The 27,880-nt window shown below is 42.7% G+C and overlaps 1 protein-coding gene across 4 annotated transcripts; it reads right to left on the bottom strand.

Annotated features, from left to right (window-relative positions):
- Window positions 1-12,307: 12,307 nt before the first annotated feature.
- Window positions 12,308-25,980, bottom strand: LOC115005758 (ATP-dependent RNA helicase DDX3X-like). 4 transcript variants are annotated; one of them, XM_029427717.1, is made up of 20 exons: window positions 25,806-25,980; window positions 25,628-25,700; window positions 24,435-24,486; window positions 23,485-23,532; window positions 19,787-19,960; window positions 18,820-18,949; window positions 18,535-18,645; window positions 18,349-18,448; window positions 18,094-18,229; window positions 17,848-17,945; window positions 17,666-17,764; window positions 17,108-17,268; window positions 16,868-17,012; window positions 15,952-16,096; window positions 15,699-15,749; window positions 14,560-14,741; window positions 14,031-14,148; window positions 13,770-13,923; window positions 13,488-13,606; window positions 12,308-13,071 (listed from the first exon to the last, which is right to left on the bottom strand). In XM_029427717.1, the coding sequence occupies exons 2-20, from the start codon at window positions 25,670-25,672 to the stop codon at window positions 12,980-12,982; spliced, it is 2,160 nt and encodes a 719-aa protein (XP_029283577.1). In that variant the 5' UTR covers window positions 25,673-25,700; window positions 25,806-25,980; the 3' UTR covers window positions 12,308-12,979. The 4 variants fall into 4 exon arrangements, with proteins under 4 accessions (XP_029283577.1, XP_029283575.1, XP_029283578.1 ...); XM_029427715.1 differs by having other exon boundaries at window positions 25,628-25,980; XM_029427718.1 differs by having other exon boundaries at window positions 19,853-19,960; window positions 25,628-25,979.
- Window positions 25,981-27,880: the final 1,900 nt, after the last annotated feature.

The following is a 27,880-nucleotide window of genomic DNA, read 5'->3' as shown; positions in this document are numbered from 1 at the left end:
GCTGGTTGAGAGAAGCATTGATAAGAAAAAAAAGTAAAGGCGGTGGAAATATTAATAAAGAAACGGATATCGGTGTTGTTTGTTTTGCTGCAGACATTACATTCATTAGCTATGTGCATCTCCTGTTCGTTTTCCGCAGGTGGGGGGTGCCAAACCTCCATCTAACTGGTAGGTAGTTAATACCTCCTTTAAACCCCCACCCAAAAACATCAGAAACTATCCCTTAAAAACTACCCACCGTCGTTCATGAGTCTACAGTCTGGTGGCATAGTTCTAAGACACGACAGGGTTTTCCCACCTGCATTTTGTAATTGTGATCAACGACGGCCTCCACCCCCGTTACCACGGTAGGGGGCGCCACGCCCACCTCTATCATTGCGAGGGGGTCTCGTCTCAACAAAACAAAAAGCCCCATTTGGCAGGTTGTCGTTATATACATTCACAAATCCATTGCCCGCGTCCACCGTCCACATCCAGGTGAAATCTTCGTTGAAGATGACAAAAAACACCCCGAAAAAAAAGAAAGGCTGTGGGATGACACAATGCTTGCACACGTTACTATGTGTGTCAGTAAGCAAGTACACATTAGCCTGACCTAGCCATGAGAATCTTAAAAGTGCACTGGCCATTTTTAGGCCTAATTTATGACAGTGATGCAAGCAACCTCCACGTAGACAAAACCTGGTCTCAACTCAGGACCCATTTTAAAAAGACGTTTTACACCTTGTACTGAGGAGATAGATGCAAGAGAAGAGAGGAGGATTAGGATGTTAAATAGAATCCATTATCTTCTATACAATTAAAAAAACACCCACAAAAATCTCAAAAAGGTATCATGTTGATGTGGACCCATTCGGATTTTGGGATGTTGGGAGTATTTAGGGCCGCTCAGGAGCGCATGCAATTGAAGGGGCAGAGATGGAGGCACAGACATTGTCCACTGTTTAGAGCAAAGATCTCTTTAAATTTGAGCTTTACAACAACAAGTTCAGTTTGTATAATTAACCATTTCAAAATCACCTTTGGACTGGCAGTCAAATGATGCATGTGCACTCTGAAAACAATGCAAAGCACTCGTGGCTCCCTCACAAAGCCAAACATTTCCGAACAGCAAGACGCTCCAAAAGCCGCAGTGGGAGTAACTCCTCTCTCTCAGCGTTGGATGAAAACATCACGTGTAGCTCCGGTCTAGACTTAAGTAGCTTCCCCCCGATGTGTTACCCAAGTTGTCACATTTAAATAACGAAGAACTGTTAAGAAAAAACAGGAAAACTGTAACTTCATTTTGAAAACGGTGAGACAAAAAGTTATCAAATTTGGGAATTTTTTAAACTTTAGTGTTAACATTCCTCTCAAGCTGCCGACAGCTGCGCTAGCGCGGACCAAATGCACAGCACGCTGTATGTGGTTGCATGTTTCGAGTTCGTTTAGGAAAGGCACATGGAAGGAAGGAAAAAAGCTCAGTAATAGCCGCCAATTGAAGCCCGCCGGATATCAGCTGGAACCAACCTGCACGGACCTCGGCGCGCACAGTGCCGCTTATGGTTTTACAGCGACGGTCAGCGGACATAAGTCTCCGGAATCTGACATGTTCGTCACGAGTTCCACGGTTGCCGCATGTCGTGTACGCGGTTCGTACGGCAAGAAGTCATTCAGATGATCAAGGAAAATTCGGTGATTTGTGGTAACATCCTGGCAAGTCCACAAAAAGCCTGGAAGGAACAACCATAAAAAAAACCATGTATTGACTCCAGTTATACATAGGATGAATAATAGTTTCACTCGGAGTCGTAATTGGGTCATCTCGTAGCGCCAATAAACATTTGATATCACTTTTTATACCAAGGAATCCGATAGCAAACAGTCATTCCCCACATCAAGGCTAAAGCAACAAGGGGATTTGGTGAATCCAACCTTGCTCACTGTCCCCCAACAGTACTAACATTATTCCAGTGAGTCTTGTTCCAAGTGCACTCCAGCATGCAGCAACCCAAGTCTTGGTCTCAACTTTCTAAAGATGCTTCACCTGGGTTATAAATGGACCACGCGGACGGTCTGCTAACCTAACAGAACAATCTGGTGTGCTTAACCATCAGGCACCAGTGCAAGCCACCTAAAAACTCCTACAGGTCACGTTCTAGTCAAGCATTAAATGTCAAACCACTTGACATTCACTTACGGTGAACATCCCTTTTCAGACGCTACCGGACGGGAGATAAATCAGGAGGGCGAGGATGCCAGTTCTTCTGTGCTCCACCTTCCGCGATGCGAGAGTGTACATCGTTCTCACACAAGGTAGTTGTAGCTTCACACACAACACCACCACAACAACGAGAGAAGTAACCTAATCAGAGGTATTTTCCTCTCTGAGCAGTAGCTGGCATGCACTCCAGTGGTACTTCTCAATATATGCTGTAGAGATGCATAAATAACGATTTCTCTGAAGAACCAAGAGAAACAACCAAGACTTGTAATTATACTGAGCTTGTCAATTGCATCATGTAAAGCCAGTTTCTACAACATCAAATCCCTAAATTTGATTTCATGAGCGCAACAAAACACGAGTTTAAAGGGAATAGTTGAACATGTGTAAATGTAGCGCCTTTTCCCCTCTGAGATATTCTTTTTGCAGAGATTGTCTCAATACTTAGCTCAGAACGCCAACTAGGGTGGTAGTGCATCGGTCCGAAAGTCAGCAGTCCCCATGCATATAATGAAGCTTTGACAGACGCAGTGACCCCCATGTTCTGCTATGTTACTCCTAACGAGATGGCTGGACATGGCAGGTAACGGTCAAGGTATACCAACTCGGTTGTGCCCAACACCCACCCCCCCCCCTCCCCCATGTAGGCATAGCAAAGGCAAGCTCTGAGAGGCCATCTTGGCGTTACATGGAGGCAAAGTAGGAGCGTTCATTAAAAGACTCACCCATATTCTGTTGGCCTTGACTTATAACTAGTTACAATCTGACAGTCACCATCCTGCAGTTAGTTATTTATGTGTCTTTTGCTCGCATCTGCCTGCCATGGTTTGTGCGTTAGTACTGACCGAAAAACTTTAGACAATTTGAGGTTGAATTGGGTTTGCATATACAGTGGGGAAAAACTCATTTGATGGCTTTGATCATATGCCTTTAAAAATGCACCCATGTTTGAGAAAAGTCATTCATTAGCCCAGCTACAGCATATGTTACATCACATTACTCTTTACCTATAACAGATTCCCATATTTGAAATCATGCACCTCAGCAGAAAGAAGAGCACACAATTAATCATGAGATCATTCATAACTTTTATATGTGTACAGTGATAGGCTCTAACGCTCATCCCCCCCTTCACACGGACTTTGCTGGGTGTTAAATGGTATTTCTTGCATCTGGGTCAACATGCAGGTAGCCCTCAGCGAAGCAGACAGAAGGGACTCAGATTTCACTGTGGTGCTTGCTCACTGAATAAGCCGTACTGCCATTTCTATCAGCTGAATACAGCATTTCCTGCAGTGGAATGATCGAAAAGTGAACATCCAAGAGTTGATGGCAATGGACACATTGCATACATTCCAAGATTTAAATCCGAAAGATTATCTGACAATTATGGCCAGTCACGGTGCCTTGACTTTTAAAACCTTTTAATAAGGCTAAAAACAAGTACAGAAAAAATACTTCGCCCTTCTTCAGATCAGCACACCACCGCCCTTCTTGTGCATTGTGGGACAAGAATAAACTTGCTATAAGCAGCCAATGCAAAATATCTACAACTCTGCCATTGCCTCATTTTTGTACTGGCGTGAATTTCCAATCTACAGGTCCACTTTACAGGACCTTCGTCTGCGACTTTTATCCCAGCTAAATAAGCTATAATGCACAGAGAACACGAACTTAACATGGGCTTCTACTCCTCGTTGCTGTGCAACGTAAAACATGCTCTAAATATTTCACCAGTTCTACGCATCAAAGCACTGCGATCCCATCGTGTTTGACTGGATCAGTTGGTTGAGAAATGAATAGGTACATCTACCAACTTTTTCATTGTGCTTCGCGTTTAACCGGCTCGGACAGGCTTTTAACATTGTACCACTCACAAGTTGAACTGTGTGCTGGTCTACAGTGGCTTCAGTCAGAGTGTTAGATAAACTCACCTTTTTAGATGATTCTTTGTTCTCAGTGAGGTGGACATGTAACGCCCTGTGAGGAGGAGAGACAAAACATGGTCATGTGCCAATAGAATAGAAATACTCATTTGGGATAGTTATGGTGAAAACTAAGAAGTACACACACAGAGTTCCACCACTCAAGATAATCGACAGAATTTTACCATTTCTGCGCTCCATTCAATCAAAGTTTATTGAGGTGTCATGCTCCTCCATTTTAATTCATATTAAATCGAAACATCATAGAGTCTGACTTTCACTTCCCCGTCTGCAGCGATGTGTCACATATTAGACCTTTTTGTAAACAGCACAAAAGCAGACGAAATCCCAAGTTCTCCATTTCCAAATGCAACCGTAGAAAAGTATCCCCCTTGATACTTCACATACACTTCTGACGTACATGTGCGTGCTGTGTGTTAGGAATGATTCCCCTCTAATCTAGTTATAATGCTTGTAAAAAACTCTCTTAAAAACCTTTCTCAAGTTTCTCAACACTAGTTTCACTGAATAAGAGCTTGAATGCATCTGATAGCAACGCTACCCGCGGTTAACAGTTAACCAACTGTGAGCTTATTGAATCGGTTTATTTAGTATAGAACGGGTAAAGGTGAGCGTCCCCTGCACGAGTCATGGTGTGTGAGTTTACTGGATGTGCGTCCTGTCGTTGGGATGAGCGCGAGTGGTTGAGTTAGTAGTGGACGGGCGCTACCAGTTAAGGAAGATAAGACAACGCTCTCCTCCCACTTGCCGTCAGCGTGGACGGGCGCGAGTGTTATGCAAGTATTTATTTCCTTTTGGATTTCAACTTGTTGACGGGGACCACCGTTTATCAACTGGACAGAGAGTTTGGATGAGTAACTTTATTTAATAAATGTAGTAACAAATGACATGAGGATAATGTATCATTACATGAAACTGTTGTATAATCTGCTTTGTAACTTACTGCAGTTCGCCCGCACTTGTCCGTCAGCGTTGTTCAAGTCCCCCTAGGGCAAGCAAGCTGCGGGAAAGAATATGGGAAAAAAACTGTGAGAATGCAATTTGGTTCTGAGTCCATGAACTCTGAACTACCAGAAGTAACAGGTCGTGATGGTAAAACACCACAATGACATCATTGAAATAATCATAAATGCAAACCATCACGTGACAATGTTATTTTTTGGAAAAACTATGTGACGATACATTTAGTCTTGGCCACATGGGAATCTGCTTTACATTGCATTTCCGAAGCCCCATGTGCGCAAGAACATAAGTTTTTTTTTTGTTTTTTTTTTCGTTAAAGAGGAAAATGGCATCTCAGAAACTACAACGAAGCTCAAAATGTAGTTGAGCATACATGAACTTTTTAACATTGCAATATTAATCAAAAAAAGCAGATTGAATACAGCGTTTTTCCCTCAATTAAAAAAAGTGGTCCTGCTGTTGTCTGAAAGTTTCTGTTATACCTGCCTTGTAAAAACCAGCAACAGATATGGCATTCTTCCTCATCACATATATAGGTCTTTGGGGCAAATCGTGTAATAAAGAAACTGTTGAATTTCATCACACAGCCGGCATTCGTCCCTGACCACCGACCGCGAAACGAAGAAACAGGGAACATGCAGACAATTCAACAGGATAATCAAATACTAATATATTTATGGATTTGTCGCGCGAAATAGCTTACCGAAGTGGTCGCATTACTACCATGAACTTTGATTTACTTAATGCGAGTTTTTTATTTTTTTGTTTTCAGAAACATTACATGGTGGCTACAAAAACCCGGTGCCCAACATTGCTCTCCTGCGCCACGTTTCAGGCTGAGGGAGAGGCCCGACGCTAGCCGGACCAACTCGAGGACACCGGCAAGGAATCGTTAATGTTGGCCAACCCTCGCAATTCCTTTCATTCAATTACATTTCACAACGATGTCGCAGTTGTAGACTACAGCTTAGACTAGTGTGTCGTTTTAAGAGGGGGGATGACGCCCTAAACAAAGCTTGTTGATAAGAGTTAGACACGGCGCAGATGACAGCTCCGTCCCCTATCACAATCTTCTCTACGGCGACACCATAACCTCCTATTTTAAGCAGCGCAGCGTTAGCTAGCTCAAAAGCTAGTCGTGTCGCTAAACGATAGTAGTTCTTCTCTAAGAAACTTTACATGTGCGTAGCGGAAAATCACCACATTTTAAAAGGAAAAACACAGAAGGAAAAAGTTTAACGAAAACAGTCTTAACTCAGTCTAGATATACCGGTGGATTATCAACGAACACATGACTCATAACTAAAGAGAGTATGGGGGGATTATTTCTGAAAGAAAGGAATTTCTTTGTTAGCACGAGCCCGGCCGGTATGCTGTTACGTTAAATCCTTTTTTTTCGTACAAATTACGTTCGACTTGAAGCACAACGGTTACGTGTGGAAGTTCGCTTACGATGACGTTTTACTTTAAATAAATATAAACGATGTATTTGATAAATATTAAAAGTACCGTTTCAAGTTTCCGATTGAACAGGATGGTGTTGGAGCTGAAAGAACAGACTCTGCCGGCCGTTTGTCCGTGGTGAATTGAGACACAGAGTGTTTACAGGGTAGCGCGAGTATATGCCTCTTAACCACAGGCCAGCTAAGTAATCGCGATGGTTTCGTTTCAACATAGGATTGGTTGTTAGTGGCAGAGAACGAGTAGTTGTTATAAAATACAAAATACATTATAAAATAATAATTGAAGATAAATATATGAACAAGAAACAAAGCAGATAGTACATAAGGAGCTATAGTCGGGTTAATGTTCACCAGGTAAAGGTGAATTTAAAACAAGTGCAGAACAAATGATTATTAATATAAATTTATGAATATGAATCATTCAGAATGTGAATGTGCCAAGTAGTTTTCAACAGTTTTCCAATTTGCCGTTGGTGTATATAACACAATAGCTATAAATGCAAATTATACAAAGCAACATAAACTGTTTACATTGTCAAGGCTATCCGGATTATATTTTATATTACGTCTTTAAAATATGGCGAGCCATTTAATTTTAGCCTATTCTAAATGCGGAATATGTTCTCAACTGTAAAGTAAGTTATTCCCGAAGTTATTATTGATGATAAAAATCATATTCTATAAATTCTTCATTTGATTTTGTTCAAAATTCGTAAATAATAAGTTATCACTTTTTCCTTTTTGTACTTTTAAGTGCTTTTATGTTTTACACTTGTGTACTGATAAGGTAAAAGAGGTGAGCACTCCTTTCTCAACTCGTGGTAATGGTAGTAGAAGTAGAAAGTGAAGTGAAAAGGCTCAATTAAGTAAAAGTACCCCTCACATTTGTACTTGAGGAAATGTTCCTGCTCACATACACAATTCATGCAGCAGCATCATTCAGCACAAGGACAAAGAAGCAACCTCTGCAGCAACGGAAGGAGCACGTTTGCTGGACTTAAGGTTTTAAGAATAGTGTCCGGATAATAACGTTTTGGAGCCCAGTTTGGGATTCGCTCCATTGCAGGACAGAAGTTGTATAGATGTGAGATCAGAGAGGGGACACACATAGCAATGTTCTCATGACATAGTAATGAGTGCAACGATATACAAACACAATGGAAGGACGTCGACAAAAACTAACTGCACACACAAACAAAAGCCGCGGGAGAAGAGGTGCAGACTCCCGGACACCACGTCTGTCCACCGTACATTTCTAATCTTTCGCATTAACTGTTTCTGTAATTGGTTTCAAATGGTTCTTTAAGATCAGGCCGTCAAGTATAAGCTCAGTAGCACCCACCTACACCGCCTCCCCCCCCCCCCCCCCCACGTCTCCTTCTTCAGAAGTGAGTCCTTGTGCAGCCGGTCCTCGGTCATTATCCCTGACTTCATGCCTGTGTCCCAGTAAGAGGGGGGGTGAGGGTGGCCATATGTGCCTGCATACAGGTACAACAGAGTGATTGGCTACCAGGAGCGAGGCAACTGGTGAGTAGAAATGAACGCTAAGTAAGGGTGGGTGCTGATGGGAACCCACCACCCTCTCTCTAATGTGAGTCACAATGTTGTGCAAGACAAAAAAGGAAGGCCCGCTCTGGCAGGGTTGGGTGCAACATCAGAGTGTATATCGCCTACTATGTGCTCTGTACGTTATTATCAATTAGTCACTGGAATACGATCCAGAGTTCTTCCGTTCAGACAGGACAAACATCAAGGTGGCGGGGTGAGCGCGAGCTTCAAAATCTGTTTGCTCAATTGCTACAGATGGGTGTGAAGTGAGGACCAAATACCTGTAAACCTGTAATGTTCATAAAGCGTTGTGTGTTGAACTACTCTGTGAAAACTGGCAATTTATTCGTTACACTCTTCATTCATACCGTTCCTGTAGGATCCAGGTGAGGACACCTGAGGAGGCGGTACTTGTGTAAAACAATAATGATTACAGTCACATGTCCCATGTAAAGCACTCTTTGTTATAGTTTTATTTATTACAGGATTCTGACGTATGTGCCTGTAAAATAAATAGTGAGAACCTAGACAGTTCTTATCGATATATCTGGAAGTGATCATGGCTTGAATGATTGTACGTGTTGCTGTATGTTTGCTTATAACTTATAAAATTAATACAATGAGAAGTCAGAACACATTAAAAGGTGATCATAAAATAATCACAAATCAGAAGGTTGAACTGACCTAGTGTTTATGGAGATTTACCTGACCTCTCTAGTTTAACAAATTTCCAACATAAAAGTATTCGTGGATTTTAAGACGTGATAATCTTCCTAGGGTGGGCTCCATCTGCTGGACACTATTTCCATTCGACTTTCTGTAACTTAGTTTATTTATTACTATAAAGGTGCATTACTCATATAGTAGAGACGACACATTCCTGTAACTTCAGATTTATTTAGATCAGAATCCGTTTCTTCCATGGAGGTTTTCCACAGAAAGAAACATAGCAGAGAAATAAAGAATCCAAGAGAGAACAGAGGGAACAGAAGTGGAAACAACAACCTCTAACAGAACATGTGAGAAACATGCTTCAGTGTGAACGTTCGGTTAATTCTTTTCACACTAAGCCCAGATGTAAACTCCGCATCTCTTCACTTGTTACCTTCTTCTAACAGTCCGAACCCGGTTTTAAACTTCACACACACTTTCCCGTCCTGCATGAGGAGTGGGGCATGACCGACGCTTTCAGACTCGTGTTGTTTTCAACGCATCGCTGCGTTTCCGGTTCAGTTTATTGTCATTATACAATACGAAATTGCACAACCCCCCCCCCCTCCCCTCCCGCACGCCAGACACATAATGTATTATGTTCAAAACGTGCATGCAAACTCATCGGGGGGGGGGGGTCGCAGTGACAAAGCACCACATTTATGCGAGTAATAAATGAAAGCACTAGAGTTGTATATGTTGTGTGAACGCTGTTAACATGTTGCAAGATGTTTATAACTCACACCCGGCCCCATCTGGCTTTCACCCGTCGGTCTACGTGTTCTTGTGGTCTTCTGGTTCTCGTGCTTGTTGGTACTCTGTTCTTTTGAAGGTGAACGGCGGGGGGGGGGGGGCGGGACTATAAACCTCATCGGACTACACAGAAAGTCAGATATTTCTCAAATTGTCAACTAGTCCTTTAAATACACCAGTCCAGATCTCAACCTGATGTTGTAGTGTGCACAACGATTCATGGACACACCTTTGTGTGATTGTTTTAGTTTAATAACATAATAGAAAACAATAATTACTTTACCAGTGCAAGTGTTTGCTGAAGACTTATTACACCAACGCTTATTATGACAATTCTCTTTATATTGTAAACAATCAAAAATAAATAATGTATTTTATATATACAACAAGTTCCCAAACAAAACCATACACACTAGTGTTCATAGCTTCTTATTTTAAATATATTAAGTGTATCCCTTTTACTCGTTTGTCATTTTCTAAATCTTTGTTTTGAAACATGCAAATCTTTATTCATACCGACTCAAGCCATCTATTATTTACATTTATAAAGTTAATTGTGAAGTTTAAAAGTCCATAAAAGTCTAAATTTGAGATAAAATGACAAACCAGCTGTTGTAGAGTGAACAGCGCCACCGTGTTGGGCTGCTCAGACAGAACTTCACCTGAATCCAACCAGAGAAAAATCTTTATTGGAAACAAACACATTAAAAAATACTGATTATAAAAGACGAGACAGAAGATCCTCCCACTGCAGCAGAGACACGCACACAAACACACACCACACCACACACCACTTCAGTCCGTCCATCCGTCCGTCTCTTTTTCGTTGCGGGTGTCAGGTATCCCATGATGCATGGGTATCGTCACCAGCCAAACATGTACTCCATCGCCTTGGAAACCAAAGTGTCGTCCTTCCTGGTGTGTGTCTGTCCTGCCACCACACTAAGACACAACACACACACACAGATTATGTTCTTAAGAATATTTTTATGCTCTTGACAGCTTTATTTCCAAACCTGGCATGTTTGTTCAATTCCATTTCAAATTTTGTTGACCAATTAATAGAATCCTATATTAGAGATGACCGGCCCCAAGAGGCCCTGAAACAGCTGTGGATATTATTTACCGAGTCCAATGTATCTTAAACATTAAAAAGCTCACACTACCCCGAAAATATAATATATAATTTCACGCATACAGGTGACATTCAACATTCAAGTGCCAGTGTTTTTTGTACTGTCTTTTGGTCAAGTTTCTGAAACTTTCAAAGAATCACTTTGAGGCTTACAAAAATAAATATTTGTCAAAAATGCTTAATAAATTACACAAAACTAGCAGCAAAAGTAGAATCTAGAAATCTGTGCAAATGGCTAAATTCCCCCCAACTGCTAAATCCCCTGGTCCCAAATAAATCCTGGTTTAAACGTTGAGAACCTGTCCCCTTTGTAAACAAGCTGCGTTTTTCACAATCTCCTCACACACAATATTTGGAAGCTTAAGGACACATATCCAAGACATCTATATAAAACTCTAGATGTGCAATAAAAGAACTTTTGTAAAACTTGATGGGCACGACGAACAAGGGCCTACACACCTAAATCAAGTAGCACCATTCAATCTCAAGTTCTCCACACTGCCAGTGCATCCGCTTTTAGTTCAATTTCTTAAAAAAAAAAGGTTTCAAGGCACAACACACCCGATGAGGAGCATTTTGAGGTGAAACGCCCCGTCTCTCCTCCTCCCGATGGCTGCTCCTCTTTGAGAGGAAAAGCCTGCTCTGGCTTTACGAAGCCACAGATATTTATACAAGTCTGAGCAGATGAACTCCCAGAGGACCTGACAGTACTTAATGTTCCATGAGGAAGTGGACTCTCCCCCATCTTTGGCCACCTCCACAGTTACACTACGCAGCAATGGAAACCAAAGCCACAGCCGGCGGTGCGCTGAACACCGCTCTCCCCACGCCTTCCCCCCCCCCGCTCCCCTAACCCCAGTGGTCGAAGTGTTGCTCTACCCTTCGCGGTTTCCTCGCTGTTCAATTGATAAACCTCAGTGATCACTCAAATGCCTGTCTCTTAAAGATGAACCATGCCTCCAACGCAGCTTGAAAAGAGAAAACGTTTGTAATTAAGTTAAGCCTGCGACTCAGTTCTCGTGTCTTTCCTCCTTGACCAAAAAAAAAACACTTGCAAAGCGTAGAATACCATGTGGGCCTCGTGGTTGCCGGTCGATTCAGTAAACACTAACACCACGCTGTGCCCTCCCGATGCGTGGGTCCTTTATGCAGCCATTTGAACTTCACTTTCAAGATGGCAGGCATTTTTTGTTTTGATACATATTTGTAGAGAAACAATTCAAAAATCAAAAAACTGACTTCAGTTTTTCAATTTTGCACACACCTGCACCAAAAATGTCTCAAGTAAAAATAAACAAAAAACACCGCCCACTTAACGTAGCTAGCACTTGGTAACATACTAGCTGCCGTAACACCGTCAAGTCAATTGAAGAGTGTGGAGTAACAAGTTCCACCAGTGATTATTCGTGTTTAAACCTCAGCGATTATTGGCACCGAGCTTAATGACTTTGTGTTTCTTAAGATTACAATAGGAATGGCTATTTCAAAGACTATCATATCCATAAAAAGGAGCCTGTCCAGGATAGAGTGAGCAAAAAAGAAAAAGAAAAGTAACTTTGTCCCTTAGGATTAAAATACGGTTGCGTCACGGAGTGGCCCAGTTTGTATTAGACGTAGTCGCGGCTCCATTAGCTGTTTGACTGTAGAAAAGGCTACATGATGTTCCTGCGATAAATTTGAAGTTCAAATGGAATCATGACTTAGAGCCACAATACCCCAGAGTTTGCCAAGGTTTGATTAAGTCCAAGCTTATTTTACCTTTCTAATATTTTTTCACCAAACAAAATAGTAAAATCAAATTTAGAGCTCTTGGCCATGTTCACCTGGTGAAATGAAAACATAGTTCCTGTCTAAGTTCCAAAGGCACAGTACATTAACATACAAATGATCCTCAGGTTATTCGATTCCAGTTTTTTTTTTGTTTTTTTCTCGTTTTTTTTTTTCCTTCCCACAAAAAAGAACAAAAATACTTTTAACAATGAAAGTCCGAAGTTGCTGTCGGACAATGCATGTCAGCATCCGTGCTCGCTCTGAGGTGTGCGAATCTCTGCGGTCTCCGGTGCGTCGCACGTGCTTGGTGGCTTCCTTTGCGTCGTGCTGCACTTCCGTTTTGAGAGAAGCGAATGGCAGAGAACCAGGGTTGGTAATGTACTGTGTGTCAGTGAAGCTACACAGGGAGGGTTTTATTATGGTCTGGCTTAAGTTAACATGTGGTTTCCATTGGTCGGGTCGGCATGGCAACCCATTCCTATGGCGACTAGTTGCCCCACCAATCCACACTACCAGAGTTGCTGTAACTTCCTCCGTAGCCGTCGTTGCTGTAGAAGTTGCTGCCGCCGCCAAATCCACCTGTGAGGGACGAGCAGCGACAACTCAGTTATTCAAGTCAGTCGCAGACGGGTTGAACTTACGATGTGTGAAATAAGGAGCCTGCGATCTGCGATCATGACTTCCATGTGGTGTAAAACACTTTCAACCCCAAACATGTCCAGACTCAAAACCTTGAGAGCCACATCGAAGACTAACTACAAATGAAATTGTAATCTCGTCCCAGCTGTTCATATAAATATATATAAACATTTGATGTTTCGCCAGCAGCTCTGCTTCCGTTTCATTGAGAAGGTTTTTGGTTTGGACGTGTTGATGAAACACCAGATGATGTTGAAAAGCAAACATTTCTCAAGCAGTAGATTCAAACAACTCCTCACTAACAAAGCAGCGCTACTGCAGAACAGACGACCTGCTGAGGATATAGTTTTCCTTACCTCCACCAAAACCACGGCTTCCTCCAGGGGTTCGCGTGCCGCCCCGGCTGCCTGGGAAGTTCCCAGGGCCACCTCCAGGCGTCTGACGGTAATCTCGAGCGCCGAAACCACCAGAGAACCTAGACAACAGTTTGTTAGACGTTATGGTACAGAGTGTCTGAAGGTGGATGAAGTCGTTTCAAATGGACATTTTCCAGAATAATAAAATTCTGAGGTTTCACGTAACAAGTTACTTTTAGAACCCGCCCACAATGACTTGTGCCCTTTGTTCCTGTTAGTTACCTCTTGCCGCGTCCTCGGGTGGTGCTCTTGTGCTGGTGCTCGTAGGCCAGGCTCTCAAGCCAGGAGGGAACCTCCTGCTTGGCCTCCACCAAAATGTCCAGCAAGTCTTTGGTTATGTTGCTGTTTTTGTCGTTAAAGAACGACGTGGCCAGACCTGCACGAAACAGAGCGACGTTATACTCAGTCAACGTAAATGTGCACAACAGGAATCACAAATTCGGTTCACACACACACACACACACACACACACGATGTTCATACCAAGGTTGCCCACACGTCCCGTACGGCCAATACGGTGAACGTATTCCTCAATGTCGCTGGGCAAATCAAAGTTGATGACGTGCTTCACATTGCTGATGTCCAGACCTCTGGCAGCCACCTGGACAAGAAGTTTAAAATACTTTAAATATCAAGATGTCACGCAAACTTTATATTCCATCAGGTTTCAGTTATTTTAAACTTCAGAATTATGAAATCCAGACAGAAACTACTGCGTCTGCTTTGCAATGATGCTCGTGGTTTGTCTGGTTATAAATCATCATTCTATCATTTGTTTTCAGTTTAATTACATTTAATTAACTTTAACAGTGGATTTCTTTGACCTTTCATTCAGCAAATGCAATGTTTCCAAAGTCAATGAGTACATGTTATAATATTTATAGAGAATTTGCATGAAGACAAAGCCGTCAGTCAAACGCATCTTTCACTTTCTATAAGTGCCGATTTGTCCGTTTTGTATTCACGAGGATTTGTTTGAGCAAAACAACCGTTCGCCGTGAAGATTACTTACAGCTGTGGCCACCAAGATGGGGCAGCGCCCGGAGCGGAACTGATGCAGAGCCTCCTCCCGGTCTCTCTGGGATCGGTCTCCGTGGATGCTGGTGCAGGAGTAACCCTCGTGGTAAAGGAAGTCTTCCAGAGCATCGGCTCCCTTCTTGGTTTCCACAAACACCAGAGTCAACGACTCTTTGACTGCGGAGCCGGAAACAAAGGACGAGACAGAACGGGAGACGAGAGCAAAGAGATAAATATATAAATCATTGATAACTGGGGACAAGGGGAGGGATGGACTAAAACTACAAGATGGGAGGAGGAACTTAACGGTCATGCTAAGAGAACAACTGCAAGAGCAGGAAGTTAGACACTTGGGTTGTATAAAAACATGGCTGACATTAGCTTCAGGTTTTCTGCACAGCACTGAAGTTACTTTACACTGGACCACAGGATTTACTTGGGACATCAAGTTCAAATAATAATTTGATTGATTCAAGACAGATATTGGGCATTAATGGCCTTCACAATAAAAGCGTCGGCTGATAAACATGGCGGAGGAGTGTCGTGTTGCAGCAGCCGCTCTGCTACGATGCACATACTGTAGCTGCTTTATTTAGCATCAACAGAAAACAGTATAACCCTTCGTGTCTGGATGAAGCCGTTCGCTACAGCGTCTCCATTGCTTCTAGAAGCTCAATACATACAAATAACATTCTCCCGTTGAAAAACCTGCTTCACATAACAGCCAAGTGCTTTAGCGCGGCTGCCACTGACATAAATCACACACAAGTTCGCCTTTCAAAGTTGCAGCTGCAACAGTTGCCATAGAAACAATAAAATAAATAAAGGAAGTGAGCTCAGTTGGAGGTTTAAGTCAAGTTACACCGGGCTTCTACATAATACAGGTGAGGGCTCAACACAGACATTAAAATAAATATTACTATTCATTGTTCCTCGTGCCAGTTTAGAGGTCGCTGCCATGAAATCTGTCGGAGACATCTGACTCCAGGAAACTGTTGAGCCAGCTGACCTGTGTTCAGTGTTCCTGACACACCAACAGTGCAAGGTAATGCTATTGTTGGTACTACAAGCTCTTATTGGACACGACAGAGGGACGGGTGTCTCTGTGGGTCAGAGTGATATGTTCACACTTACCCGGTTTATCTGCAACTTCTGGCCCACCTTCCGGCGCATCACTGGGAATAACTGAGAGAAAACCAAAGCGGCCGGTAAACATGAGGCTTCAGTACTCAAATAAAACCTATTGTGAGAAGCAATGTTTCCTCTGCTCACCACTGTGACATAAGATAAATATCTAAACATGTTAGCATACATCAACGTTAGCTTAATATGGTGTTGATGTATTAGAGCTACGTGTGACCTTCATGAGGCATCGTTGCTTTCTCACCTGTGGCATTGAGCAGGTCGAGGAGGAACGACCTCTTGTCGTTATCCTCCACCCAGACCACCTTCTGCGTGATGTTTTCTGAAGTGGAACCCACACGGCCCACTGCCAGGAAAATGTAGTCCTCCAGGAAGTCACGAGCGAGGATCTACGCAAACAAATCAAACGGATGTAGAAGTATGCAGTGCACGGTTGGACTTAAGGAGCGTTGCATAAAGCCTCTTACACTGTCTCCTTTCATACGTTGGCAGCCTGAGGCTTTCACAGCTGTTACTGTCACAACACAGCATATGTGCACTTCAGTTACCGTGGTTACGCTTCACTTCAACTTTAACAGCATTGTTGTCAGTGTTCGCTAGCTTCTCCAAAAATGGACAAAGAATAAAAAAAGCCAAACTAAACAGAAGATGGAATAATTCAAGCACACGCGCATCATTTAAAAGACAACAAATGCACAAGATGTGGAGAATATTATAATATATATTAAGTTAAAGAAGTCTCGCTGTGAAGCGTAGAGACCAACATTACTGTGACCGCAAGGAGTCAACAGAAGGGTGAGTTTTAATTAAACATAACGTTAAAGTATACGACTTTGAGTCAAGTTAACTGTGTCGCGAACCAAACGTTAGATTACCACGTTGACAACATCACAGCTTTAATATCCCAGAAGACTGAAGCAGCTACAGTTTACTAGTTAATCTAGTTTAAACCTAGTAAACTAGGTTTAAAGTGAGCTGCGTTTAGTAAATCAAAGTAAATCAAATAGTTTTGAGTCAATATGTTTAATAGTTGCTTACCAAAGTCAAAATAAATAAACCCGTTGCAACATCTTAAGGAAATAATTTGAGCAACTCGTTTGGATGGAAGAGGTTTTAAGCAACCAGGCGCTGATAAATATTCGTTGTAGTGGTCAACGTACCTGGATCTCCTTGGGGAAGGTGGCACTGAACATCATGGTCTGGCGGCTGCCTTTAGCCGGCATCGTGTCCTGCTCCACAATGCGTCTGATCTGCGGCTCAAATCCCATGTCCAACATGCGGTCAGCCTCGTCCAGGACCAGGAAGCTGCAGAGACACATTTCATTATTAAATGTTGGAGCCAGCTCCATTAAGAAAACACGATCCAAGTGTGGATCCCTGCGTTACTGCGTTGCACTGACTTGCAATAGTCCAGGGCGATCTTTCCCCTCTCCATCATGTCAACCAGACGTCCAGGTGTGGCCACCAGCAGGTGACAGCCTCTCTCCAACTCCCTGATCTGCTGGCCAATGTCAGCACCGCCATACACCACGCAGGGACGCACACGAGAGCGGTAGGCGAACTGGAACGCAGGACAAACAATTCAGCTTTAAGATGAATGTTCAGGCAAACTGTTACACTTTGAATGTAGAGCTGCACGGATCAGTTCGTTCACAACGTTGGGAGGATGCCGTGTCAGATACAGAGGAGGCTCCACTAACATCCTTTAAACGACTCAGTGGTAGCTGCGTACGATTGTTTCAGACTATCAAACTATTTCAAGTTGTTAACGTCAACATTTATTGGGAAAAGATGGACGTCATCATTTTCACAGCTCAGACGACTTTTACTCACAAGAAAGTTTAAAAAAATCATAAATTCAATTTAAGGATTTTGTTTGAGGGTGATGAGTCAAAAAACAGACATTCAACGTTTCATTTATTTAAAATATATAAGAGACTGGTTTCCTCGACGCTCACCTTTCTCGCCTCGTCGTAGATCTGCAACGCCAGCTCTCTGGTGGGGGCCAGGATGAGGCCGATCGGGTACTGCTTACGGCGGCCATACCTGCCGTTATCCTGAGGAGGAAACAAACGTTTATGAGAACAAACAAACGGCTAATCGGGATGCGTTCCATTTACATTCATCTTTCCCCAAGTACCTGTCCACTGTTCTTGGCGGCGGACAGCGCCTCTCCTGGACCCTCGCAGTACATCTGACTCAGCACTGGCAGCAAGAACGCAGCGGTCTTCCCGGAGCCTGAAACACAGCAGGTTACACCGTTAGTTACACGGGATCATCGAGGTGTAAACTGGGGTTGAGCAGAAGAATATATCAGCTGCTGCTCAGCGGGCAGACACACCGGACACAGAAAGCAGTCACATGCAAGCATTAAGAAAATACGTACCAGTCTGGGCGCAAGCCATCAGGTCCCTCTTGGTCTTGATGATGGGGATAGCATGCTTCTGCACCGGGGTGGGACTATCGTAGCGACTCAAGGCGATGTTAGCCATAATAATCTCCCCCATGTCGACATCGTGGAACTACAGAAGAACCAGACGGCGTCAGTAAGAGACAAACAGTTCCATCAACACCACATTTAATTTGAGATGAATCCAGAGGGGGGGGGGGGGCATTTTAAATTACACCATTATAGACTTACGACGTCAATGTGGGGCGGGCAATTGCTTCCAGTGGCCTCCACGGGAATATCATCGTATTTCTCAAAGTTTATCCCAGTGTTGCTTGCAGAGAAAAGCTCACTGGGGAAAAGGTTTTCAAAAGTTGAGATGAAAATGCAAATAAAAGATGTTTTATTAGTTAGTTGTTTTAGATAAATCCTTCTCACTGTTCCAGGCGCTCGTTGGCAGGAGTAGGCTTGGACCAATCGTCGTCTCTGGTTTCGTCCGTCCAGCGGCTGCCGCCTCCTCCACCACCAGAAAAGCCCCCACGCTCAAATCTGTACACAAGCACACAGCGTGTTAAAGCCTGGAACCAACATTGATTTAAAAACAGACATGAAAGGGAGGTTTCACGTTACAAAAGTATAACCTCTGCAATTTAGAGAACACAAATGATAAAGACACGTATTGAAACAAACTGAAGGTATATTAATAAATATATTTTTACACACCTTCCCCCCCTTGAGCCTCCGGTCCCACGGTCATTGAAGAAGGTAGACTTTGACCTATCAGTGCGTCCGCCAAAGCTGTTGTAGGCAGCATCCCTAGGGGCTCCGGCCCAGTTGCCATCACCGCCGACCCCTACAAAGAACGGAGAAAGAACCCGTCAGCGACACTTTCTTTTTGCAAAATCAGCTGAAATCAGATGGCGCCACTTTCTTACCAAAAGTGGCGAAAAGATCTTTCCCTTAAACTAAGTGCACAGCTGATGTTAATTATTCATAACTGGCATTACGCAAAGTCAGTGACAGTGTTCTGATATCGTAACAACTGTATGAACAAGGGTGGGGAGGGACCAAGTTTCCATCTTAAAGGGATATTTCGTAGTTTTCGAAGTGGGGTGGTATGAAGTGCCAGAGTACCAGCAGGAAGCAATTTACTGCTGTGGGCGGGGCAGCAGCAACTCTTTAGCCACCAATTCATTACCAGTTCAAGTGAACGCTAGATTTCAGAATGTTTATCGCGTTACCTTGCCGTCAGAAGCCCGTTCAGAACTGAAGCCGGTATTTATGCCCTCTTCAAAACAGACTCCATTGACAAAAACAGCTCACAGAATATGGAAGTTGCTCGTGTACTTTTGCTTTAGATCGGGTCGATGTTTGCGTGACTTGTGAATCCGAATCTGGTTTCGTCAGTGGTGGCTTTGGAGAAAGCATTGATAAGAAAAAAAAAGCTAAAGCGGTGGAAAATATTCTTAATAAAGAAACGGATATCGGTTGTTTTTGCTGCAGACATTACATTCATTAGCTTATGTGCATCTCCTGTTCGTTTCTCCGAACTGGGGGCGTGCCAACCTCCATCTACTGTAGGTAGTTAAATACCTCTTTAACCCCACCTCAAAACATCAGAACTATCCCTTTAAAAACTACACCGTCGTTCCAAAAACCGGGGCTTTTAGACACGACAGGGTTTTCCCACCTGCATTTTGTAATTGTTGATCAAACGAGCCTCCACCCCCGTTACCACGGTAGGCGCCACGCCCACCTCTATCATTGCGAGGGGGTCCTCGTCCTCCAAAGCCCCCATTTGTGCAGTTGTCGTTATAACCATTCACAAATCCATTGCCGCGTCCACCGTCCCATCCAGGTGAATCTTCGTTGGAAGATGACAAAAAAACACCCAGAAAAAAAACAGAAAGGCTTGTGAGGATGAGCACAATGCTGCACACGTTACTCATGTGTGTCAGTAAGCAAGTACACATTAGCCTGCCTAGCCATGAGACTCTTAAAAGTGACTGGCCTATTTTTAGCCTAATTTACTGACAGGTGGGATGCAAGCAACTCCACTAGACAAGAACCTGGTCTCAACCATCAGGACCCATTTTAAAAAGTACGTTTTACACCTGTACTAGAGAATAGATGCAGAGAAGCAGAAGGATTTAGATGTTAAATAGAATCCATTATCTTCTATACAATTAAAAAACACCCACAAACAATCTCAAAAAGGTATCATGTTGATGGTGACCAGATATGGATTTTGGGCTGTTGGGAGTATTTAGGGCCTCTCAGAGCTGCATTGCAATTAGAAAGGGGCAGACGTGGAGCACAGACATTTCCACTGTTTAGAGCAAAGATCTCTTAAATTTGAGCTTTACAACAACAAGTGCAGTTTGGTAAATTAACCATTTCAAATCACCTTTGGACTGGCAGTCAAATGATGCATGTGCACTCTGAAAACAATGCAAAGCACATCGTGCAGCCGCGTCACAGCCAAACATTCTGAAACAGCAAGACGCCTCCAAAAGCCGCAGTGGAGTAACTACTCTTCTCAGCGTTGGATTGAACACATCACGTGTAGCTTTCACGGTCTAGACTTAAGTAGCTTCCCCCCGATGTGTTACGCAAGTTGTCACATTTAAATAACGAAGAACTGTTAAGAAAAAACAGGAACATGTAACTCAATTTTGAAACGGTGAAGACAAAAGTTCACACTTTGGGAACTTTTAAACCTTTAGTGTTAACGATTCCTCTCAATGCTCTCCGACAGCTGCGCATGCGCAGTGACCAAATGTCACACGCACGCTGTAGCATGTTTCAGTTCGTTTAGGAACGGCACCATGGAAGGAAGAGGAATAAAAGCTCAGTCATAGCGCCAATTGAAGCCCGCCGGATATCAGCTGAACAACCACGACCGGCCGCGCACACGTGCCGCATTATGGTTTTAAGTCAGCGCACAGCGGCACGGACAGTAACAGTCACACCACGTGTCGGTGTGGATGTTCTTCAGAGTGAAAAAGACAAAGTTCGCCATTTGTAACACCTGCAAGTCCAAAATAAGCCGTGGAGGAACAACCATAAAAACATTTATTGCTCAGTTATACAGTAGAATAATATTTCCTCGGAGTCGTAATTGGTTCATCTCTAGCGCCAATAAACATTGATATACTTTTTTATAAAGGAATCGATAGAAACATATCAATTCCCACATCAAGTATAAGCAACAAGGGGTTTGGTGAATCCAACACTGCTCATGTCCCCCAACAGTCTCACATATTCCAGGTGAGTCTTGTGCCAAGTGGACTCCAGACAGCAACCCAAGCTTGCTCAACTTCAAAGAGCTTCACCTGGGCTATAAATGACCCCGGACAGTCTGCTAACCTAACAGAACAAGTCTGGTGCATTACCATCAGGCACAGTGCAAGCCAGCTAAAGACGCCTACAGGTCAGTTCTAGTCAGCATTAAATTGCAAACACTTGACAATCACTCTACGGTGAACATCCCTTTCAGACGCTACAGGACAGGAGGAGTAAATCAAGGAGGGGCGACTGGATGCCAGTTTCTGCTCCACCGCCGAGTGCAGCAGTAGATTTCAAAGGTTATTGTAGCTTCACACACACACACACACACGAGAGAAGTAACTAATCAGAAGGTGATTTCCCCTGGAGCAGTCTGCATGCACTCCACGTGGTACTTCTCAATAATATGCTGTAAGCAGATGCATAAAGCTACATGTTCTCTGAAGAACAAGAGAAACAACAAAGACTTGTAATTATTACTGAGTTGTCAATTGCATCAATGTAAAGCTCAGTTTCTTACAACATCAAATCCCTAAATTTGATTTCATGAGCGCAACTAACAAGAGTTTAAAGGAGATAGTTGAACATTGTAAATGTAGGCGCCTCCCCTGAGATATCTGCAGAGATTGTCTCAATATTAGTCAGACAGCCACTAGGGATGCAGTGCAGTCTCGAAGTCACAGTCACCATGCATCATAAGTAGCTTTGACAGACGCGACGTGTCAGACCCCAGTGTTCTGCTATGTATACTCTAAAGTAGATGGCTTGGCATGCAGGTAAAGGTCAAGGTATACCACATCTGTTGTGCCAACCCACCCCCACCCCTCCCCCCACTGTAGGCATAGCAAAAGGCAAGCTCTTGAGAGGCCAGTCTTGGGTAACCTGAGCAAAGGTAGGGAAGCAGGCTATTAAAAGACTCACCCATAATTACTGTTGGGCTTGACTTTACACATAGTTACCAATCTGACAGTCATCCCATCCTGCAGTATAGTTATTTATGTGTCTTTGCTCGCAGTCTGCCTGCCATGGTTGTGGGTACTGCTCAGAAGAAACTTGAGGGACAATGCAGGTGAAATATGGGTTTGCATATACAGTGGGGAAAAACTAATTTGAATGGCTTTATCATATGCCCTGATTAAAAATGCAACCCATGTTGAGAAAAGCATTAATTAGCCCAGCAAGCATATGCTTACATCCAATTACTCTTTACCTATAACATGATTCTCATTTTGAATGCAAGCACCTCAGCAGAAAGAAGCACATCAATTAATCATGAGCTCATCATTAACTTTTACTGTGTACAGTGTATAGCTCTAACGCTCTCCCCCTTCACACCGGCTTTGCTGGGTGTAAAATGGCTATTTCATGCATCTGGAAATGCAGGTAGCCCTCAGCGGAAGCAGACAGAAGGGACTCAGATTTACTGGTGCCACTGAATAACCGTACTGTCTATCAGCGGAATAAGCATTTCCTGCAGTGGAATGAGAAAACAGTGAAACATCAAGTGTGCAATGACACAGTAGCATTATTCCAAGATTTAAATGAAAGATTATCTGGACAATTATGCCAGGCACGTGTGCCTTGACTTAAAACCTTTAATAAGCTAAAAACAAGTACAGAAAAAATACATTCCCCTTCTTCAGATCAGCCACCAGCCAGCCCTCTTGTTCACATGTGGGACAAGAATAAACTTGGGATAAAGCAGCCAATGAAAAGAGTCAGACAACTCTGACAGTTGCCTCATTTTTGTACTGGGTGAAATTCCAATCTACAGCCACTTTACAGGACCTCTCGTCCGACTTTATCCATGCTAAAATAAGCTATAATGCACAGACACGGAAACTTAACATGGCTTTCTCTCCTCGTGCTGTGCAATCGTAAAAATGTAACTAAATGTTCAACAGTTCTACGCAGCAAAAGCACTGCAGTCCCATCGTGTTTGACTGGATCAGTTGGTTGAGAAATGAATAGTACCTTACCAATCTTCTTTCAATTGTGCTCGCGTTTACCGGCTCGGACAGGCTTTTACATTTACCTCACAAGTTGAACCTGTGTTGCTGGTCTGACAGTGGCTCAGTCAGAGTGTTAGATTAAACTCACCATTTTTAGATGATTCTTTGTTTCTCAAGTGAGGTGGAATGTAACGCCCTGTGAGGAGGAGAGAACAAACATGTCATGTGCCATATAGAATTAGAAATACTCATTTTGGATAGTTATGGTTGAAACTAAAGAAGCTACACACACACACACAAGTTCCACCACTCAAAGAAATCAAATCGACAGAATTTTTACCATTTCGTCGCTCAATTCAAACGTTTTATGGAGGTGTCATGCTCCTCCATTTTAATTCATATTAAACTGAACATCTATAGGTCTGACATTTCACTTCCCCGTCTTGCAGCGATGTCACAATATCAGACCTTTTGTAAACTAGACCATAAGCAGCGAAATCCCACAGTTCTCCATTCCAAATGCAACCGTAGAAAATATCCCGTGTACTTCACATACACTTCTTGAGTACATGTGCGTGCTGTGTGTTAGGAAGTGATTCCCACTCTAATACGTTATAATGCTGTAAAAACATCTCCTTAAAACAACTGTTCAAGTTTCTCAACACTAGTTTCACTGAATAGAGCTTGAATGCATCTGAATAGCAACGCTACCCGCGGCTAACAGTTAACCAACTGTACTATTGAATCGTTTATTTAGTATTAACGGGTAAAGGGGAGCGTCCCCTGCACGAGTCGATGGTGTGTGAGTTTACTGGATTGTGCGTCCTGTGTGATGAGCGAGTGGTTGAGTTTAGAGATGGACGGCGCTACCAGTTAAGGAAGTAAGACAACGCTCTCCTCCCACTTGCCAGTCAGCTGGACGGGCGCGAGTAGCAAGTAGTTTTATTTCCTTTTGGATTTAAACGTGTTGACGGGACACCGTTATACACTGACAGAGAAGTTTGCATGAGTAACTATTATTTAATAAACATGTAGAAACAATGACATGAGGATAATGTAATCATTACATGAACTTGTATAATCTGCTTTAGTACTTACTGCCAGTTCCTCCGCCTTGTCCGTCAGCGTTGTTCAAGTCTAGGGCAGCAAGCTGCGGGGAAAGGGAAACTGTGAGAATGCAATTTGGTTCTGAGTCCAGTGAACTCTGAAACTACCAGTAACAGATCGTGAGGGTAAAACACCACAATGACCATCATTGAAATAAGATCATAATATGCAACCATCACGTGAAATGTTATTGAACTATGTACCATACATTTAGTCTTTGGCCACATGGGACTGCCTTTCATTGCATTTCAGAAGCCCCATGTGCAAGAGAACATAATGTACGTTAAAGAGGAAATGGCATCTCAGAAACTACAAGAAGCTCAATAATGTATGTGAGCTACATGAACTTTTAACCATTTGAATATGAAATCAAAAAAGCAGATTGAATACAGCGTTTTCCCTCAATTAAAAAAGTGGCTGATCGTGTGTCTGAAAGTTTCCTGTTATACCTGCCTTTAAACCAGCAGAGCAGATATGGCATTCTTCCTCATCACAATATATATGGTCTTTGGGGGCAAATGTGTAATAAAAAACTGTCTTAATTCATCCAACACCCGGCATCTAGTCCCTGACCACCGAACAGGGAAATGCAGACAAATTCAACAGATAAATCTAAATAACTAAATTATATTTAATAGGATTGTCGCGAAATAGCTTATCCGAATTGGTAGCATTACTACCTGAATGATTTATTAATGCGAGGTTTTTTATTTTTTGTTTCAGAAACATTAATGGTGGCTAAAAACCCGGTGCCAACATTTTCTCCTGCGCCACGTTTCAGGCTGAGAAGGCCCGACGCTAGCCGGACCAACTTCGGAGGACACCGGCAGGATCGTTAATGTGAGCCAACCTCGCACATTTCCTTTCATTCAATTACATTTTCACAAGATGCGAGTTGTAGACTACAGCATTAGACTAGTGTTGGTCTTTTAAAGAGGGGGGATGCAGCCCTAAACAAGCTTGTTAGAAGAGTTAGCACAGCGCAGTGACGAGCTCCGCCATCACAATCTTCTCTACGGCGACACCATAACCTCCATTTTAGCAGCCGCAGCGTTAGCTTAGCTCAAAGCTAGCGGTTTAGCTAACGATAGCTTCTTCTCTATCGAAACTTACATGTGCGTAGCGGAAAATCACCACATTTTTAAAAGGAAAAACACAGAAGGAAACAGTTTAAAAGAACTCACCTGCTGATCTAGACCGTGTGGATTATCAACGACCACATGACTCATAACTAAAGAGAGTAATGGGGGATTATTTCTGAAGAGAAAGGAATTTCTTTGTTAGCACGAGCCGGCTATGCTGTTACGTTAAATTCCTTTTTTTTTCTGTACAAATTACGTTCGACCTTGAAGCAACGGTTACCTGTGAAGTTAGCTTGACGATTACGTTTACTTTAAATAAATAAAACGATGTTTTGTTATAAATATAAATTCCGTTTCAAGTTTCCGAATGAAATGATGAGTGTGGAGCTGAAGAACAGGAACTCTGCCGGCAGGTTTGACCGTGGTGGAATGAGACACCGAGTGTTCAGGTAGCGCGAGATATCGCCTCTGTAACCACAGGCCAGCTAAGTATCGCGAGGTTTCGTTTCACATAGGATTGGTGTAGTGGCAGAAAGAAGTATTTGTTATAAAATACAAAATACATTATAAAATACTAATTGAAGATAAATATATGAACAAGAACAAACGCAGATAGTACATAAGGCTATAGTCGGTAATGTTCACCAGGTAAAGGTGAATTAAAAACAGTGCAAGAACAAAGATGATTTATTATATCAAATATTAATTGAATATCAGAATGTGAATTTGCCAAGTAGTTTTCACAGTTTTCAATTTGCGTTGGTGTATATAAACAAATAGGCTATAAATGCAAATTATACAAAGCTAACATAACTGTTACATTGTCAAGGATTACCTGATTATATTTTATATTACGTCTTTAAAATATGGCGATTATATTTTTAGCCTATTCTAAATGCTGAATATGTTCTACTGTAAAGTAAGTTATTCCCTAAGTTATTAATGATGATAAAACATCATATTCTATAAATTCTTCATTTGATTTTTGTTCAAAATTCGTAATAAATAAGTTATAACTTTTCCTTTTTGTACTTTAAGTTCTTTTTATGTTTAAACTTGTGTACTTAAGTAAAAGATGTGAGCACTCCTTCCTCAACTCGTGGAGTAGAAGTAGAAAGTGAAGTGAAAAGGCTCAAATAAAGTAAAAGTACCTCACATTTGTACTTGAGGAAATGTTCCTGCTCACATAACAAGTCATGCAGCAGCATCATTAGCACAAGGACAAAGAAGCCAACCCTCAGCAAAGGAAGGAGACGTGCTGGACTTAAGTGTTTTAAGAAGTGTCCGGATAATAACGTTTTGGAGCCCAGTTGGGATTCGCTCCTGCAGGACAGACAGTTGTATAGATGTGAGATGCAGAGAGGGGACACACATAGCAATTGTTCTCATACAATATAAATGAGTGCAAACGTATATAAAACAAATGGAAGACGTCGAACAACATAACTTCACACACAAACCAAACGCGGGGAGAAGAGGTGCAGCTCCCGGAGCACCACGTCTGTCCACCGTACATTTCTAATCTTTCGCATTAACTGTTTCCTGTAATTGGTTTCAAATGTTCTTTAAGATCAGGGGCGTCAAGTATAAGCTCAGCTAAAGCCCCCCCCCCCCCCCCCCCCACGTCTCCTTCTTCAGCAGTGAGTCTTCTGTGCAGCCTGTCCTCGTCATTTATCCCCTGACTTCATGCTGTCCCAGTAGAGGGGGGGCTGAGGGGGCCATATGTTGCTGGCATAAGGTACAACAGAGGTGATTGGCTACCAGGAGCGAGGTCAACTGGTGAGAGAAATGACGATAAGTAAGGGTGGTGCTGATGGGAACCCCCACCCTTACTCTCTAATGTGAGTCACAATGTTTGCAAGACAGAAAAAAGGAAGCCCGCTCTGGCAGGTTGGGCAACATCAGAGTGTATAATCGCTCTAATATGTGCCTCATGTGTCGTTATTATCCATTAGTCACTGGATGACATGCAGAGTTCTCCGTCAGACAGGACAAACATCAAGGTGGAGCTGCGGTACAGCTTCAAAACTATGTTGCTCAACTTGCTACAGATGGGTGTGAAGTGAGGACCAAATACGTAAACCTGTAATGTTCATAAAGCGTTGTGTGTTGACTCCTCTGTGAACACTGAGCATGTTATTCTTACATTCTTTCATTCATACGTCCTGTAGGATCCCGGTGAGGACACCTGAGGAGGCGTACCTGTGTAAAACATAAATGATTACAGTCACACTGTCCATGTAAACACTCTTTGTTATAGTTTTATTTATTACAGGATTCTGCTGTATGTGCGTGTATAAATAGTGAGACAACCTAGAACAGTTCTATCGTAATATCTGAAGTGATCATGGCTGA

This window comes from Cottoperca gobio, unplaced genomic scaffold (assembly GCF_900634415.1).
Source record: "Cottoperca gobio unplaced genomic scaffold, fCotGob3.1 fCotGob3_361arrow_ctg1, whole genome shotgun sequence".
Lineage (NCBI taxonomy): Eukaryota > Metazoa > Chordata > Actinopteri > Perciformes > Bovichtidae > Cottoperca > Cottoperca gobio.
This window is presented reverse-complemented; position numbering and strand designations above follow the sequence as displayed.